General features: G+C 43.0%; 1 protein-coding gene across 1 annotated transcript in view; it reads right to left on the minus strand.

The window, feature by feature from the left end:
- Positions 1-18,823, minus strand: part of CDKL1 (cyclin dependent kinase like 1) — a 71,477-nt gene that overhangs the window by 6,349 nt on the left and 46,305 nt on the right. The window contains exons 4-8 of the mRNA XM_017849454.1: positions 9,821-9,893; positions 6,964-7,054; positions 5,868-6,068; positions 3,722-3,841; positions 1,048-1,112 (exon numbers count right to left, since the gene is read on the minus strand). Of these exons, the coding sequence (XP_017704943.1) occupies positions 1,048-1,112; positions 3,722-3,841; positions 5,868-6,068; positions 6,964-7,054; positions 9,821-9,893 (550 nt within the window). The remainder of the gene's footprint in view (positions 1-1,047; positions 1,113-3,721; positions 3,842-5,867; positions 6,069-6,963; positions 7,055-9,820; positions 9,894-18,823) is intronic.

Raw genomic sequence — 18,823 nt, forward strand, 5'->3', positions numbered from 1 at the left:
TAGCCAGGGGTGATGGTGTGCTCCTGTAGTCCCAGCTACTTGAGAGGCTGAGGTGGGAGGATGGCGTGAGTTTGGGAGATTGAGGCTGCAGTAAGCCATAAATGTGCCACAGCACTCCAGCACGGGCGACAGAGCAAGACCCTGCCTTAAAAAAAAAAAAAAAAAAAAAAAGGCAGCTCTAATTATATAAAGGGAGCTGTAAAATAGATGTTTTTCCCCTACCCAGGTGAACAGATGCTTCTTGATTTTCTGGCATAAACACCGTCATCTCCCACTAGAGCCTGCTGCTTCCCTTATCAGCCTACTGTTTAAAGAGTCTCCTGTGGGGCATTCATCAGTCTCCTTTTGGCCATGTAAGGCTATTTTGCTCCAGTCATGTGCTGGAGACAATCAGGAATAACACTATAAATGGGAGGAATGCCGAATGTCAGGCAGACAAACAGGCCAGTTAAAGAGAGGTACCACTGACAAAGGCTAATTGAGCAGAGAGGCTGAGAAAATAAGAGCCAGCCAAGCTGAGCAAAATAAATGACTGCAGTGCATTGTGTGTATAAAAGTGGCAGTGTGTGAGCTGCCGGCTGGAGTGACTGGCCAGGCTCATCTAATCAAACACAGTCCTGGTGCTGTGGCCAACCTTCACAGTACAGTATTATTTTGGACAGGGAACCAGCTCCCAATAACCAATTCTGGATTGTACACATTGATAAGAGTAGGAGAGAAGAGTCTCTGTTTTAGTTCCCTATGTTCAACAGGAGAAAAAAAAATTCTAAAGTAGATTTGTATTAGCCCTTGACAGTATTCCCTGTTGCACCCCCATACTCCCACTCATGCTCCATAGCTTCAATTCTCTTGTTCTTTCTGTCGGTTGAATCTGAGCATCACTGGGGATTGACGTGCCATTGCTACATCATCGAGCTCTGCTGTCCCAGCAACAATGTCTGGATGAGGCTGACTAGTTGCCTGTGATACGTTGGAGCCCATCCTGCCGGCTGAGCTAGTTTCCCAGCCCCAGAAGCAGGCAGGCCTCCCTCTGTCAGGGTTACTGACAGGCAGAGGGACTGGGGCACAGATGTTCAACCAGTGCAGCCCCCGCACTGCTTCTTCCTGTGTTTCTGTCAACAGGAAATCTGCAGGACAATGTCTGGGAAACCATGGGAAGCTTTCTACATTTATGAAACCTGGGTTATTTCTGAGGCTTCACCAACAGACAAGCGAACAGGAAATCACTAGGGATATTTAGTGCAGAACTGGGAATGTCCAGATCACAAGGAAGCCAGATGGGTCACCTCCCATATGCCAGGTGTCATTCCTGCCCCTCCGTCCCAGCAAGACCCACTTTGAATGCTAGTGCTGCAGGAGGAAGAGGCAATGGAGACGCAGAAACCTTCACTGTGGGACAAGCCAAGAGGTTAGGGAACAAACAAAACACAAGTGGTAGAGACAGAACTTACATCTGGAAACTGAAGGGTTTAGCCAGCAACTGGAGAGTTAGTTTCATTTTTAAGATACCTTCCTCAGACAGTGGAAACTCAAGATTTCACAAACCTTAATTATGCTCTGAAATGTTTTGATTGCAATACAGACTAGAAGACATTCAAAATATAAAAAATCATAAAGTTACCCCAAAATCCCACCCAAAAGAGATACCTGCTGTTAGTATTTTGATATATATCCTTGTAGCCATTTATTTCACAGATATCAAAAAAGACCTTGTGATTTCCCAGATGATATCATATTATTTTGTATTTATATATGTAAATATATATATATATATATGCATTGTGTACATATTACATATTTATTAAAACTTGGTCAAATTACTCATACTGTTTTTTTGTTTGTTTTGTTTTTGTTTTTGTTTTGAGACAGAATCTGGCCCTGTTGCCCAGGCTGGAGTACAGTGACATGACCTCGGCTCACTGCAACCTCCACCTCCCAAGGTCAAGCCATCTTCCCACCTCAGCCTCCCAAGTAGCTGGGACTACAGATGTGTGCCACCGTGCCAGGCTAATTTTTGTATTTTTAGTAGAGATGGGGTTTCATCATGTTGCCCAGGCTGGTCTCGAACTCCTGGGCTCAAGCGATCTACCTGTCTTGGCCTCCCAAAGTGCTGGGATTACAGGCATGAACCACCATGCCCAGCCTACACTGTTTTCTGTCTTTTTTTTTTTTTTTTTTTCACTGCATGATATTACTTACTTTTACAGACAGAGTTTTTCTCTGTCACCCAGGTTGGAGTGCAGTGGCATGATCATAGTTTACGGTAACCTCAAACTTCTGGGCTCAAGTGATTCTCCTGCCTCAGCCTCCCAAGTAGCTGGAGCTATAGGCATGTGCCACCAACTCCAGTTAGTTTTAAAAATATTTTGTAGAGACAGGGTCTTGCTATGTTGCCCAGGCTGGTCTTGACCTCCTGCACTCAAGCATCTTTCACCTCAGTTGTCTCCTGGGTCGCTAGAACTATAGGTGTGGGCCACCGCACCTGACTCTATATGGTATTTTTTTTTTCTTTTTTTTTTTTTTTTTTTTTTTTTTTGGAGACAGGGTCTTACTCCTGTCGCCCAGGCTAGAGTGCAGCAATCTCAGGTCACTGCAGCTTCAACTTCCTGAGCTCAGGTGATCCTCTCACCTCAGCCTCCTGAGTAGCTGAGACTACAGGTGCGTGCCACCATGCTGGGCCAACTTTTTGTATTTTTAGTAGAGACAGTTTTGCTGTGTTGCCCATGCTGGTCTCGAGCCCCTGATCCACCTGCCTCAGGCTCCCAAAATTCTGGGATTACAGGCATGAGCACACCTGGCCTGATGAGGTATTTCTGTTGTAAGGATGTACCATACTTAACCCCTACTGATAGCATACCAAAGGAAATAATTTCTATTAAATAATGCCACATCTTTATGCTCTTGGATAACGGTTTCACAGGAATAAATTGTTGGAAGTGGATTAGGGATGTAAACATTTCAAATTTTTCTGTTCTTAAAAAATGGGCTTCCCCCATTTGGGTTGGCCATAAAGGGCAAGCACCAGAGTAAGACTGGCTAAGGAAGTTGTTGTTGTTTTTTTTTTTTTGGACAGAGTCTTGCTCTGTCGCCCAGGATGGCGTACAGTGGTGTGGTATCGGCTCACTGCAACCTCCATCTCCTGGGCTCAAGCAGTTCTGCCTCAGCCTCCTGAGTAGCTGGGATTACAGGCATGTGCCACCATGCCCGACTAATTTTTGTAATTTTAGTAGAGACAGGGTTTCACCATGTTGGCCAGGCTGGTCTGGAACTCCTGACCTCAGGTGATCAGCCCATCTCGGCCTCCCCAAAGTGCCAGGATTACAGGCGTGAACCATTGTGCCCAATCCAAGTTAAGTTCATTATGATTTTTCCCATGGTCTGGAGACCATAGGCATAGTAGAGTAGGGAATTTGGACAATGCTGGGGAAAAACTAGTTAACTTTATCTGGATAGGTCTAGGTCTAAAAGTTGGTTGGCTCTCAGCTACCTAGGTTCAACTGCTAAAAAATGATAAAGGACAGGTGTGACTCCGGCAGGCAGCTCTGCATTCCTGTGCAACAGGCTGGCTGGACTCTGTTATCAACAGCCTCTAAATTAGCATTAAGGCTAAAGTCTCGCTAGCCAATTTGCTCCAATTTTCTTTTTCTCTCTTAGACTGACCTCCAATGCAGGGTGAGCCATGGGGCTCAGGGAGGTGACTAACGACCAAAGCCTAGCTAGCCTGGCCTACAGAGCTCTCTCCAAAATGGGTCACTCACCATATCTTCAGGGTCTGGAATTTTCACTCCACTGAAGTACTGATTCGTGCTAAACACTTGCTGGTGCCTAGGAATGAGATCCCCTTTGGACAAGAAAAAAAAAAAGGTAAGTGAAATTGGTTAGCAAACACTGATCTATGGTTTTCTCCCATCAATGCTGTGTTGGTCTTGCCCATGTCTATGGACACTGCAGTGTTCTCGGGCAATCAGAAGGAGAGGCATTCAGGCAACCCACAGCAACCTGTATCAATCCCTACGGTGGACAGCACCCTGTGTTAGGCACAGAGGAGGCAAGCAACAGAAACTGAGGGCTACAGCTTCTTGCTCTCAGGTTCTTGTTCTCAGAGCCTACAGTGTCCTGAAGGAACCCAAACCAAACAACTCAGAAGCACATACACACAAATAAAATAATGCCTTTTAAAAAACAGCAAAAGGGCAACAACCACAAATCAAAATCATACTAACTGAATCCTGATAGGTCAAGATAAAATGTTATTGCCCTAGCACTTATAACTGTCTAACATACAGCAAGCACTCAATAAATACTTGAGGGAAGAGAGGGAAGAAAGGAAGGCAGGAAGGAAGGGAGGGAGGGAGGGGAGGGGAAGGGAAGGAGGGAAGAAATCATGGATTTTCTAGCTAGAAGAAATGCATTTTCACATTTGGGACCATCTTTTCTTATTTCACCAATTAGCGATCACTTGGAAGTGCCATTTCATCTACTGTTTAGAAGCACTTACAATGTGACACCATGAAACAAAAAGAGTATTTCTGTATTTCAGGGGACTCTAGGAAGCTCCTCCTGCCCACATTTCTGTCACATCAGCTAAAATCGCCTTTATGTAAAATTCTATATTATACTTGAAGAGGGATTTTGTTCAGAGAATATAGAGAGATACTCAAAGTGTTCTCCTGGGGCACAACCAGACCCATTTCCCAGGGAACTGTGAGAGTTCCAACTCTGGGGTATCAAATTATCTAATTACTGATGCATCCTAGAAATTTACCCCGCACTCAAATGCAAAAACTGCTGCCTCACCTCATTTTGGGTGAGCAACCAAAAAGCACACCCTCTAATGCCTTGCCCCGGACCTCAGTGAGCTGCATCATGAGCACAATTCCTTGTACCTTAATAACCTTCTTCCTCCAGTGCCAGAGGGGTGACATGGGAAGGCTGTCCTAAAAGCACTAGAGGAAACACAGCCAAGAAAGGCTGAGTGCCCCTGGAAGGCCTACAGAGCACCTTCCTTGTCACTCGACAAAGTCAAGCTATCAACAAACATTTATTGCCTACAATGTGCAGACACTGGTGGAGGGTAAGTAGAAATATAAGACATGATCTCACCATCAGGAAGTTTACAGTATCTTTGGGAAGATAAGATTACAAGGGGAGGCATGGTGATGGCAGTTGCTACAAGAGTTTAGAGGAGGAAAAGTTTACTTTAAACTGGGATACTCAGGGGAGTCAGGGGAGTTTATGTCTAAACTCCCTGACTTTGGAAGAGGGCAATCAGTACTGACGGTTTGTTTTTTTTTTCCTCTCACCTTCCCTCCCTTCTCCTCCCCTGCCCTTCCCCTCCGCCTCCGAGGTTAGAGAGAAAGGAAAGGGCACTGGGGCGGGAAAGCAAGACAGGCTGTGTGACATTAGCACTAGCCTTCCTCCTGACACTTAGAAGGCTGGGAATCATCCTCCGTAGAGTCTGAATAATCCAAACTAGTCAGGCAGGCTGGGGTTAAGGACATCCAAATGAATTACACAAATCGTCATAAATGAGGTAAACCATCAAAGCATTCTGTAAACTGCTAAGCCCTTACAGAAATGTGAGTTTTTATTGTTGTTATTGCCATTATTAACATTTTAACTTGATCCAAACTGCTCAAGAATCTTGGGTTTTTTTGGACATTGAGTAAGTACTCAATAATTGTTAACTATTTTAATTAAAATAAATATGGCCACCATTAATGAGTCATTAAATGAGGCTTTGAGTTTTCCTCTTTCCTAACTAATGCTTTAAAGGGCATTAGGTGAGACAGGGAACTTGGCTCTGCCCTGCCCCAACCTGGGGAAATACCCAGTTTTCCAAAAGGCAGGACGAAAACACCACTTACCCAAGGTCTTCCTAATCAGATAGAGTTGATCCACATCCGATTTTCCTGGCCACAGAGGCACTCCTGACAGCAGCTCAGCAAAGACACAGCCAATTGCCCAGACATCCACTGGGGGGCCGTACTGCCTGTCCCCCACCAGCAGCTCAGGGGAGCGGTACCACCTGGTAGCCACGTAGTCTGTATAGTAGTCACTCGGTCCAGCTGGCCAGTGATGGAACATGGAAAACAAAGAGCAGCGGAAGGCTGGTATCAAAACTGGGAGAGGGAGATCTCAGAAGTCAAGCCTGCGCCCAATCTTGTGGCCTTATTCTATATCGCTGGTTCTCAATTCTAGTTGCACATTCAAATCACTTAAATATATATATTTTTAAATTACTGATGCTCAAGCCACACTTCAGTCCAGTTAAAACAGAATCCCTGGGGAGGGGCTGGGGGGTTATTGGGCATAGAATTTAAAGTTCCCTGGGCACGGCAGCTCACGCTTGTAATCCCAGCACTTTGGGAGGCCGAGGTAGGTGGATTGCTTGGGCCCAGGAGTTCGAGACCAGCCTGGGCAACATGGTGAAATCCTGTCTCTACAAAAAAAATTCAAAACTTAGCTAGGTGTGGTGGCTCATGCCTGTAGTCCCAGCTACTCAGGAGGCTGAGGTGGGAGGATCACCTGAACTGGGGAGGTCGAGGCTGTGGTGGGCTGTGAACTGTGCCACTGTACTCCAGCCTGGGCAACAGAGGGAGACCCTGTCTCAAAAAAAAAAAAGTTCCCCCAGGTGATTCTAATCTGCCTCCAAGGTTGAAAGCCGCTATTCTAAAGTAGCACTTCTGAAAAGTATTATTTTAGCAAGAAATGGTAGAAATCAGGGAGGTAAGATACTTTTTAATAACCACTTTACTGTGGTATAATTTATGGATAGCATACATATGTAAACCACTGTATGTATCTACACGTTTTCAGTAATTACAAAATGATAATTTATAGCATGCTTATGCCCTAAATATACAAGTACTAGCTTGTATACTTCTAGAGCATTGAGATCCTTTATTGTATCAAGAACTTTTCCATCTTTTATACTTAACAAAAGAAAATGTCAATACTCACTCAAAAGCCGAGCAAATCCAAAGTCACAAAGCTTAATCACGGAATGTTTTGTGATGAGGATATTTTCTGGCTTCACATCTCTATGTATGCACTAGTGTAACAAATCAAAACAAAAACAATATGAAGGCTGAACTATATATGAGATAAATGAAACACATGACTATTTAGCAAATATTGCATAAATCATTTAAATCTCTCCTTGGCCTACTGGACAACAGCAAAAGAGCAGCCTAAAATAAATCTAGTACCAAGCCTGTCACAGCCTGAATCATCCCAAATTCCTAAAAGGCCCAAAAGAACCAAGAAGGGTGAAAGGAAAATGAAAGTAGGGGAGCCAGTCTTAGCAAAGAAAAATACAGGACACCCAGTTACATCTGAATTTCAGATAAACAAATAATTTTTAGTATAATACATACCGTGAAGCACTTGGGATGTACTTATGCTAAAAAGTGATGCTTGTTTATCTGAAATTCAAATGTAACTGGGTGTCCTGTGTTTAAATTAACAGTGCTAGGTGAAAGGGAAAATGTTGAAAGGTCCGGGTGAGGCTGCATCACGGTTGCAGGAGCTGCACATTGGTGCATAAGCAGAATTCACAATTCAGTTGTTTAACTGTGAACAGAATACAGTTGGCCTCGTAAACAGGACAAGCCCTGAGCCTGCTGAGATAAGCTGGGAAGCGAAGGGCGGCAACCACAGCTTGCCAAGAGATCTCCCTTCCAGCTCTGACATTCATCCCGACAAGATAAACAAGAGTAGGCAGCAGCCCTCACCCTCTGGGGAGAGTCGCTAGATGTCAGCTCTGTCCCACACACAAGTGCTCTGAGAGCTGCAGCCACCCCTCAGGATGTGGCCCCCCCTCCAGAATTTAGACTCAAATCACCTGTGGTTTCCAGCCCACAGCCAACATTCTTTAACGGGGTGATATTAGAGAGAAGAACGTTTGAGAATCTTCACATGATTTTCTCATTACATGACAATTTCTTTGGTAAAGAACAAATCGACAACCTAATTAACAATTCCTTTTTTTTTTTTTTTTTTAAGTTGGGTCAAAATACTGCTCAGGGTCCCTAATAATCTTCCTCTTTCCCAAGTGTTTTCCTCTCAGGAGGAGAATGCTAGATCATTCTGCAACCTGAGAGACCCTCTTTGGCCTGCAGCCTGAAACCCTGGGGTTATTCTTAAGAATCTGGAGAGGACTGGGGTTCTTCTTGGGCATGACCAGTTCTCACTCCAAACGACCTTCAGGGTGAGAGATCAGTGTCAATGTTTGCCCATGGGTATTTATTATTCTGGAAAATTTGGGTTGAAATAAAACAACTTTGGGATTTTATTACAATCTATCTGGTTCTTAGCAATTAACATCCCTGAGATCTCTATTCTTTTACCACTGGCTTCACATACTGCTATAAATGGGTACACCATGAATATCATGATGACATATGGTCAGAAGTACTTGTAAGCAAGTATGTGCTCCTATTCTGTTCTGGGAATTCTTTACAAGTTTCTGCACCCACCCCCATCAGCACATGGAGCCAAACAGGGCGTCTGGGGCTCTCCAGGGAACTGTGGTATGCATTATATTTGTTTTTAGCATCCCAGATCTGCCTTACCAGGGTCTTAGTGCAGTCTCTCTTGCTCCCCAATCCTAAAACCTGCTCTCGAGAGAGTGCTAAGTCACAGTAACTAACAATATGGGTGTCTACTCTCCCCTGTGTATGACAAGGATTATAGCTTTAGCTAGTTGGAGGCTCCTCAGGGAGAAGTGCTGTCTACTCTCATACTTCCTCCTTCCAGGAATGCAGCATCAGGAAAAATCATCTGGAACAATATAAAGAAGGAGATTTAGCCCTATCACCTAAATTGACCCTGGCAGTTGAGTAGGATAAAATATTGCAGTGAAATTGCACTCATGGTCAAAATGAAGCTCTAACTTTGAAATCTGGTTTCTATGCACAGGCAGTGGGCAGTGTTGTATTGGATGGAGCAGCAGGCTTCCCAGCCTCTGTGAAGTCACGTCACCTGGGTGATAGTCTACTATGCCTCTACCAGCCACCTATGGCCAGGAGTGTCACAAGCTTTCAATGGGTTGCTTGGTTCCAGACTCAACACTCTTATCTCACCAAAGCAGACACTAGCACTTTGCACTGGGTTTGGGGTTCCACCTACTGCAACTGGCATACTGCAGCCAAGCAGGCATGAATCACCTGGGGTTTCCCCCAATTTCACAGCCTTTTGGGAGTACAAGATCACATAGCCTCCAAGTGAATGGGGTTCTACCTTAAATCTGAGTAGTTTCTAAGCAGTATAAATATATGAATAATTTTTTGGGTGGTGTGTGTGTGTGTGTGTGTGTGTTTTGAGACAGGGTCTCATTCTGTCATCTAGGTTGGAGTGCAGTGGTGTGATCTTGACTCACTGCAGCCTCCACTTCCCCAGCTCAAGCAATCCTCCCACCTCAGCCTCCTGAGTGACTGGGACCACAGGCACACACCACCGCGCCCAGTTAATTTTTTTTATTTTTTGTAGAGACAGGGTTTTGCCATGTTGTCCAGGTTGGTCTCGAACTCCTGGGCTCAAGTGATCTGCCTACCTTGGCCTCCCAAAGTGCTGGGATTACATGCAGGAGCCACCATGCCTGGCACTAGTTTCTTAAAACCATAAAAATGCATGTTTTGTATAAACTGAGCAAGAAGGAATAGCTAGGTTGGCATTTTTAGCCTCTACTTACCCAACCAGGCTTATGAAGATTTGGGTAAAAAATTTTACCCACAAAAGTGTGATATAAACTTTGTACAAACTCCACCTCAGCTTAAGGGGAGCCTTCTCGCTTTTCAAAAGAGATTATGAGACTTACATTGTGTTTATGGCAAAAATTGACAGCTTGCAGTGTCTGCCAAGTTATGCTCTTCACGAGATGTTCTGGTACCCTAATAAAAACAAAGCAGCACAAACACATTCTTTAGTGTAGCCATGGAATTCAGCTCAAGAAAAGAAAAAATAAACCAAGATAGGCTTTAGTAGTGAAAAACCCTAGGTGACACATAGTCATCTTACTCATCAAACAGTCATTCTATGAGCCCAAAATGTAAAAATATGTGACCAGCACACCGCTGAATTCTAGGGACAACAGGTTAACAAAAATGCAAACATCTACTTCTATAGGTAAGGATATGAAAACCTACAAGGGATTTCAACAAGTATTTATAACCACCTATCTCAAACATCTGTGACACCACTAGGAAACTGCCTGGTAACTTGAGCTCCATTTCTACAAGGAATTTTTTGTTGATATAAAGTTAGTTACTATTCAGCACAAAAGATGCTGTTTATTTTCTCAAGTTGCCCCAAACCGACAGCCTTGAAGCAGGACTCATCTTCCATGTGTGGGCACATGGTCTCTCAGAGCAGCATTGCTGTTGTTTGTTTGTTTGTTTAGATAATGAAGACTTTACTGATTATAGCGAAGAGCTTTACATTGCAAACCATGTAACAAATGTTAATAATAATCTAATAACCTGAGGCATCCTGGTTCTTTCCCCATGCTGCCATGGCAGCCAGCTGCACCCCACTTACATCTTTCTACTCTCTTCTCCATCACAGCAGCTAAACTCCAAGCCACTGCTCCCAGTACTTCTTCCCTGACTCACATCTTATATTACCAGGGCAATCAGTAGTCCCAGCAGGTACTTCTTGTGAATTAGAAAGAGGCACGTCGCCTGGAAGCATTTAAAACAACAACAACAAACCAAGGCACGGAGTGTAAGAAACGCACCACAGAGAGAGTGCATTTATTTTCTGAGACCCCAACCCTCTGGCTGGACTTACTGTTTTGATAAATCAAACATTCCACAGTGTTGCTGTGGTCCTCAGCCAAAACGAATAAGTAAATCAGGGAGGAAATTCTTGAGTAGCTGTGTTAATGGGACCACAAAAAGTCACTTCCAGCCTCTGAGAGAAGCTACAAGGCCACTGTTGTCACAGGCCAGAAGTTCAGGAAATCCTTTCAGGCAGATCAGGGGGTATTTGAGCAGAGAGTGGGATCACATGAAGGAAAGGAAGAGGCCATTTCCAGGAAGGCTAGTTGGGACATTGCTGGACCAGGGTTGTGTCCCTGGGCTTGAAGTTGCTTCTCTCCAAATTTTCTTTTCCTTGTTTGAGCAGCATATAGGCATAGACACTAGAAAAAGTCACTGTCGAGAAAAAAGGCTTAGAAAAATGCAACTAAGATGAGACATTAGCCTCCACTTTTACTTTTTTTTAGAGACAGGGTCTTGCTCTGCTGCCCAGGCTGGAGGCAGTGGTGCTATCATAGCTCACTGAACTTTGGACTCCTGGACTTAAGGGATCCTCCCACCTCAGCCTTCCAAGTAGCCTCTACATTTTATCCAGAAAAATGGAATATATCTTGATTATTCAATAAATTAGGTTTTTGGGTGTTTGTTTTGTTTTGTTTTGTTTTGTTTTTTTGAGACAGAGTCTTGCTCTGTCGCCCAGGCTGAAGTGCAGTGGTGCAATCTCAGCTCACTGCAACCTCTACCTTCCAGGTTCAAGCAATTCTCCTGTCTCAGCCTCCGAGTAGCTGGGATTACAGGCGTGTGCTACCACGCCTGGCTAATTTTTGTATTTTTAGTAAAGACGGAGTTTCACCATGTTGGCCAGGCTGGTTTCAAACTCCTGACCTCAAGTGATCCGCCCGCCTCAGCCTCCCAAAGTGCTGGAATTACAAGCATAAGCCACCATGCCCCTCCTGCAAATTAAGTATTAATATAGGGTTACCAGTTCCTACAGTTGTAGGCAACTTTAGTTCCTACAAACATTTCCCCAGATAAATTATATAAAAGGAGCATATAAAAGTAAGTTATAGTTGCATATCATTATTGCTCCTCTAATCCCCAGCACATTTAATCCCCAGAGTTACAAAATTCTCAAATGTAAAAGCTCTGTACAAACTACTTAGCATCATCTTGAATTGGGTACTCACTTGACTCTTTATTCAGTTTCTTTTCTGGAATGCAGAGGCCTCAGCCTCTGAGATCCCTTTTAGCTGAAACACTCAGATAATAAGACGGGCCAGGTTTTCACTGTTGGAGAAGAGAGTTACAACTATAAAAAGACAAAAAAAAAAATAGATAGAATATGTTCTGTGGTGTTGGATTGAGAGACAGAAAGAGAGAGAGAGAGAGAGAGAGAGACAGCGTGAGAGTGCTGTGCTAGAAGGGGTGGACCACCTTATATAGGGTGGCCCAGAAAGCTTCTCTGGTTAAGGGAACATCTAAAATAGTGGTTAAGGTGGTGAGAAGTGGCCAGATTGGGGCTATATTTTTAAAATAGAGCTTCCAGGATTTTCTGAGAGATTGGATGTGGGAGAAAGAGAAGAATCAAGGAATGACATCAGGTTTTTAGCTTGAGTAACTGGTACACGGTAGTGCCTTCTACTCAGGAGAACACTGGAGGAGAAACTGGTTTGGGGGAAGGGAATGCTTACTGGACACCCAAGGGAAGACTCTGAGTCAGCGATTCTACATTCAGAAGGAGGGTCGGGCTGGAAATGTGAGTTTGAGAAGCATAGCATATGGGTGGTATTTGGGGCCTAGGACTGAATGAAGCCAATTAAGGGTGAATTCAGCTAAAGAAGAGGAGCTCGGAAGGAAGCTGTGACCCTTCACTACAGAGAGGGCAGAAAGAGGAAGGGGACCCCACAAGGGCACCTGAGTTGAGAGCATCAAGTGAATAAGACAACACTCAGGAGAATACCGTGTCACAGAACCAACTGAAGAAAGTGCGTCAAAGGACCTCTGAATTAAGGTGATGGACTGAGCAAGCCCAGTTAATTTCGTTCCATCCCGAAACCTGACTAGAACCACGCTGAAGACTTTTAAAGACAAAACCTCACAAGGTCAGAGATGACAGGAGAAGAGATAACAGCAACACAATGTGGAATCCAGAAAGCAACTGAATGAAAGATAATTAACTTAACAATCATAGAAAGCGAAAATCTAAGCCAGGAGAGGGAAGGTGGAGAACCAACCAATTTATCCAGAAAGAATCCTCAAAAGGCTCAGGAAGCAGCAGCCAAGGTCTCTATGGAACGAGGAGCTAAGGAGTATGGAAAAAACTGTTTAGGAAATAATTAAATCCCTAGATCCCCTCTTCCATTATTTGCCCATAGGGAAACACTCTCCACTACCAGGCAGAAGGCTGGAGCTTTGTTTCTGGAGAGGATAAAGCAGAGGACATTTGGCATATGTGAGATTGTGGATACTGTTCTGAAAATGTGGATACTGTTCTGAAAATGGGATTAAAGGACTGTACACATGCAAAATGCTGAATGCTGAGATTCCCCATCCCTCTTCCCTCGCTGGACTCTGAGAAATCCGGCAGGCAGACTTCACTCTCCAGGCACAATATTTAAAGACTTCTTTGGGAGAAGCTCAGAGGGAAAGATCTGAAGATTCTGACACTGGAGTTCCGCCAGCAAATGGCCCAGCTAGAAAACCATAGTGAAGCTCAAAGCTTCCAATAGTTCCTTATTCTAAACTATGAGCATACAACCAGAGATTATATGATGCCCAAGATAAGCCTCTAGTAAGAAAGTGGAAGACCAGAACAAACAAAAAAAGCAACTTAAAAGAAACAGAAATTATGGAGGGTGAAGAGAACTTTTAAAAATACCATTAATATCCTCAGAGAGAAAATGAAAGCTGTTGTATCCATGAAATAAGAACATGATACTATGAGAAAATGAGAGGACCAGTTCAAGAGTCCATACCCAAATAATAGAGGGTTGAGAAAAAGAAAATAGGTAAAACAATGAACAGGAAGTCAATAATAAAACAATTCAAAAAATTTTTTCTGAGGCAGAAAAGACCCAGCAAGTGCCAGGATAATGGATGAAAATCAAGACCCACTCATGAGTTTCATAATCAAGAACACTGAGCACAAAGAGAAGCTCCTACAAGTTTCTGGAAAAAGAAACAGGACTTCAAAAGAGGAAAAAAAACAGGACTTCATTCAGAAAATAGAATGGCATCAGGCTTCTTGGCACTAGAAGATAGAAGACACTAAAATAATGACTTCAAAATTTTGAAGGAACATTATCTTCAACCAAAAACCAACAAACAAGCCTATACCCAAACAAAATACCAATCCAGTGTGAGGATGGAATAAAGCATGCAAGGGCAAGGTCTCAACTTCTTATTTCTTCCTGTACCTCTCATCTATTCTTTCTCAAGAAGCCCCTCATGGATGCAGTCCACCAAAAATGAGCAGTCCATTACAAAGAAGATTATATGGGATGGAGACCCAATGCAGGAAGGAAGCAGCAGGAGTCTCTGGGAGGATGGCAGAGGGAGATGACAGGATAACTGCACTCCAGGTGGCAAAAGCAACCCATCTGGACAGGACAGTGTGACACAAGAGTCAGGCACAGTGAGGGATGTCATTGCCATGCCCTCTGCCTCATGCCACCTCAAATAAATATGAATATATTCAACAGACTTAACAGCTCTGGAAGAGTCTGGGTGACTAGCTCTACCCTTCAGGCTTAGGCAGATGTTTTGATGTCCTTTGTTCTTCTCTCGTCTTTTTGTTGTTGTTGTTGTTGTTTTGTTTTTTTGGTGTTTTGAGACGTTGTCTCCATCTGTCACCCAGGCTGGAGTGCAGTGGTGCTGTCTTGGCTCACTGCAACTTTCACCTCCTGAGTTCAAGCAATTCTCCTGCCTCAGCCACCCGAGTAGCTCAGATTACAGGCATATGTCCACATACCCAGCTAATTTTTGTATTTTTAGTAGAGATGGGGTTTCACCATGTTGGCCATGGTTGGCCATGGTTGGCCAGGTTGGTCTCAAACCTCAGGTGATCTGCCCGTCTCAGCCTCCCAAAGTGCTGGGATTTCAGGCGTGAGCCACTGCACTTGGCCAATACTTTTTAAACTTTTGTAGAGATGGGGGTCTTACTGTGTCGCCCAGGCTGGTCTTGAACTCCTGGATTCAAGTGATTCTCCTGCCTTGGCCTCCCAAAACCCTGGGATTATAGACATGAGCCACTATGCCTGGCCTAAGGAAGATGTTCTTAAAATTGTAGCTTGTGCTAGCAAGGCTAGGGAACTCATTCCATCTTAAGGTATTTGTTTCCACATTGGTGGTAAATAGTGGTTGTGGCTGAGCTCTAGGGCAGAGTGGGGAAGGGCTAGAACAGGCATGAAGAGAAGGGGCTCAATTCCCTCTCATTCTTTACTCCCTTTAATAGCTCTTCTAGCTCAAAAGCAAGCTCTCCTTTCAGAGCAATCATACATAAGCTCAACCTTAACTTATGAGAGAAGAAGGGGCATGAGCTGTTCTCCTGGGCCTGGTTCTTCTCTGCCATGGGATTAGGTGATTGAACTTTAGATGAGCCATGTATATCCCCAGCTTTCCTTCCTAGTAAATAGTGCTCCAAGGGAGTGGGACAGGATCCAGCTCGGGCCTTTTGGACTCCCAGTCAGCTGGGCCTGGTCTGGTGGACTTTAAACTCCTGAAGATGTCAGCTCCCCAGACCTAGATATGAGAGTCTGGGCAAGGTATGAGAAAATCAAGGCAAGGATCCTCCTTTTCCTTTCTGTCCCACACCAAGATGGAAGGGGCTCAAGAAGGCACTTCCATAGGTAGTCAGGTGGTCTTCCTTGAGGTCTTCAGTTCAGTTGCGTTGTTGAGAGCTCCAGTTGCCCGTCCAGAGGCCACTGGGCTGTTGCCCAGCTCCCCAGAGGCACTCCTTCTGGGGAGGGTGGAATGGAATCCATCTTTTGCTAGTGGGAAGATATGGAGAACAGACACACTGCTGAGATCTCCACTGGTGTGACCTCGTGGCATTCTTCCTGCCTGCTTTGGGAATTTTATTTCACCCCTCAGGAACATAAAGGGCTCCCAACTGCTTGATTCTAAGGAAGGGTGTGGGCCGGGGGGAGAGGGGTGGTATCATTTGAAATCCCTGGAGTCTAGATTTCTGTGTGATTGTGTCATTTTTAAACCAGTTAGAGATGGATGTACTTGGTCAAAATAAGCAAGTAAACCCAGAAACAGGAAGACAAGAAATCCAGGAAGTAATGAATCTGACCACAGAGAAATGCAGCAGGAATTACAAGGACGATGGCAAAGGGAAATCCAAGGGACCCAGCTGGACAGCAGGTCTTGAGTACAACAAGCCAGACAGAAGGAGAAGGGGGCTTAAAGGCCAGACATTACCAAGAAAAAAACGGAACTGATGGATTACCTGATGTAACTATCCTGTGAAAACGTACATTGAGAGGCTATTAAAATGAGTGAGGGTGGGGCGCAGTGAGTGGCTCATGCCTGTAATCCCAGCACTTTGGGAGGCTGAGGTGGGCAGATTGCTTGAGCCCAGGATTTTGAGACTAGCCTGGGCAACATGGTGATACCCCATCTCTACAAAAAATACAAAAAATTAGCCAAGCATGGTGGCAGGCACCTGTAGTCCCAGCTACTTAGAAGGCTGAGGTGGGAGGATTTCTTGAGTCTGGAAGGTGGAGGTTGCAGTGAGCTATGATTGGGCCACTGCACTCCAGCCTGGGTGACAGAGTGAGGCCTTGTCTCAAAAAAAAAAAAAAAAAAAAAGAGAAAGAGAGAGAAAAAAAAAAACCTAAAAATGGTGAGGGGAGGGAATTAGCAACAGGATTAAAGAGTATTAAGCACATTTTAAAATAAGACAAGTGTTAATTTGAGGAAAAAGTAAAAAAGGAAGCCATAGTATGGTACAATGCTCAGCTATAAGTAATATTTACATAGGCACAATAATGGGAACAGTGAACATTAATGTAACTATTTTGGAGGATTAGAACAGGAAGTAGAGGGGATAGTGATTTCAGGGAGCTAAATTTTCATCTGTCATAATAGCAAGCCTTTGATGTCTAAAAATTGATATTTTGAGACATTAATCACTCTTTTATATTACATTATACTGCTGGATTTGATTTGCTAATAATTTTGCTAAGGATTTTTTACCTAAATTCTTGAGTAATACTCATCTGTCATTTTCTTTTCTAGAAATGTCTGTCTGATTTTGGCATCAGCATATAGTGGCCTCATAAAATGATTTGGGAAATGTTCCTTCTCGTATTTTCTGAAAGAGTTTGGGTAGGGTTACTATTATTTCTTCCTTATATGTTTGATAGAATTCATCCATCAAATATTTTAATAATAGAACCTAAGGTAGCACGACTATAAGGAAAAATATATATATAAATCCATATCTTTGGTGAGAAAGTAAATTGGTTCCATTTGGCAAAATTTACAAGTCAAGAGTACCACTTTGAGAACTTTTAAAGGAAAATTACAAAAGAAGAAAAATCTATTTGTAGGAAAATTTTGTACCAGAATCATTATCAAACCAAACACTGAAAATGACCTCAGTATCCAACCAGAGAGGAATGGTGAGACATAATAAACTTAATGTAATATTTTATAGTCATTGACAATAGATCTAAAGATTATAATGCAACATATATAGAAAATACATAGAAAAGAATATTAAGCGAAGAATAGAATTGAGGGGAAAACCAGCCATCTCATCACAGAACACAGAGAATGTGGTGCTTCGTTTGGAAAAGCTTGGCTGCCTTTACCGTCTTCAGGCTTGCAGACACAGACATTCAATTTTGTCAGCACACCAAGACAGTATCCATTTCAAAGGGGCAAGTGAACATTAAACAAATTAACTAGCCTGACATATAAAACTAGAGTGCCATCATATTCACCCATGCCCAAATTCTGAGTACTAGCTCATGCTTTCTTTGTAGACAATTTCATAAAGTCAAGTTATAATCAGAATGATGAGCAAAGAATTTGGATGAGGGAAAGTTGGCAATATGACTGGTTATTGCTATTAAACTGAGAGTACTTAACTGCATCCATCTGCACATCAGGAAGAATTTATCATTAAATAAAACACAGAGTCAGTCAAATCTTACAAGCGTAGCAGTCATTCTGTCTCTTTAAGGTTGCTTTACATATCTCTGCCCTGATGCATTATGTGTTCATTTCACAAAATAACTTTCAGAGAGCAATCTCTGTCTCTCCAAGTTTTTAGGGGAGGCTGTATTTTGACCCTAATATCCTAATAACAAAATTGGACAGAGAGAAATGTAAATGACTACTGTATGAAAGTGAAGACATCAAACCGATTTTTAGAAATTCTTCAGAAATGTGAAATTCTTCTGAGATGATGAAGAAATAACATGTATCTCTTTCTAGCATTCTCAATTACAGAAGTCATTCTTTCCACTGCTGCTTGTCTAATATTTGTGACACAGATCATCAAACTAGTTGGCATTCATCAAGACTTCATTTCTACACAAGGCTATCACAAAGATGGGAAGGGCTGGGGGTCTGGCCAAACTCTTGTAAAAAAAGAATGTATTACTAGGAATTTATCCTAAAGAAATATTTATGAAAATGGTTGTTCACTGTAGCATGGTTAGTAATAGAAAATAACTGGAAACAATCTAAATATTTATCAACAGGAGATTGAACTAAGAAATCATGGTATATTCATACAATGGAATTCTATACAGCCATTTTAAAAATATAAAGGTAGATATGTACAGATAGGGAGAAAGCTTCAGAGTACATTTTTAAAAAATGCAGCCTGGTGTGGTGGCAGACACCTGTAGTCCCAGCTACTCAGGAGGCTGGAACAGGAGGATCGCTTGAGCCAAGAGTTAAGGTTTAGCCTGAGCAGCATAGCAACAAGACCCTGTTTCTAAAATTAACTAATTTATTTAACTAAATAAAAAAACAAAATAAATGCAGAACAGTATGTAAAGCTATTGATTTTATTCATTTCAATTTTTTTTTTTTTTTTTTTT

Source organism: Rhinopithecus bieti, unplaced genomic scaffold (genome assembly GCF_001698545.2).
Source record: "Rhinopithecus bieti isolate Rb0 unplaced genomic scaffold, ASM169854v2 scaffold_29928, whole genome shotgun sequence".
Classification (NCBI taxonomy): domain Eukaryota; kingdom Metazoa; phylum Chordata; class Mammalia; order Primates; family Cercopithecidae; genus Rhinopithecus; species Rhinopithecus bieti.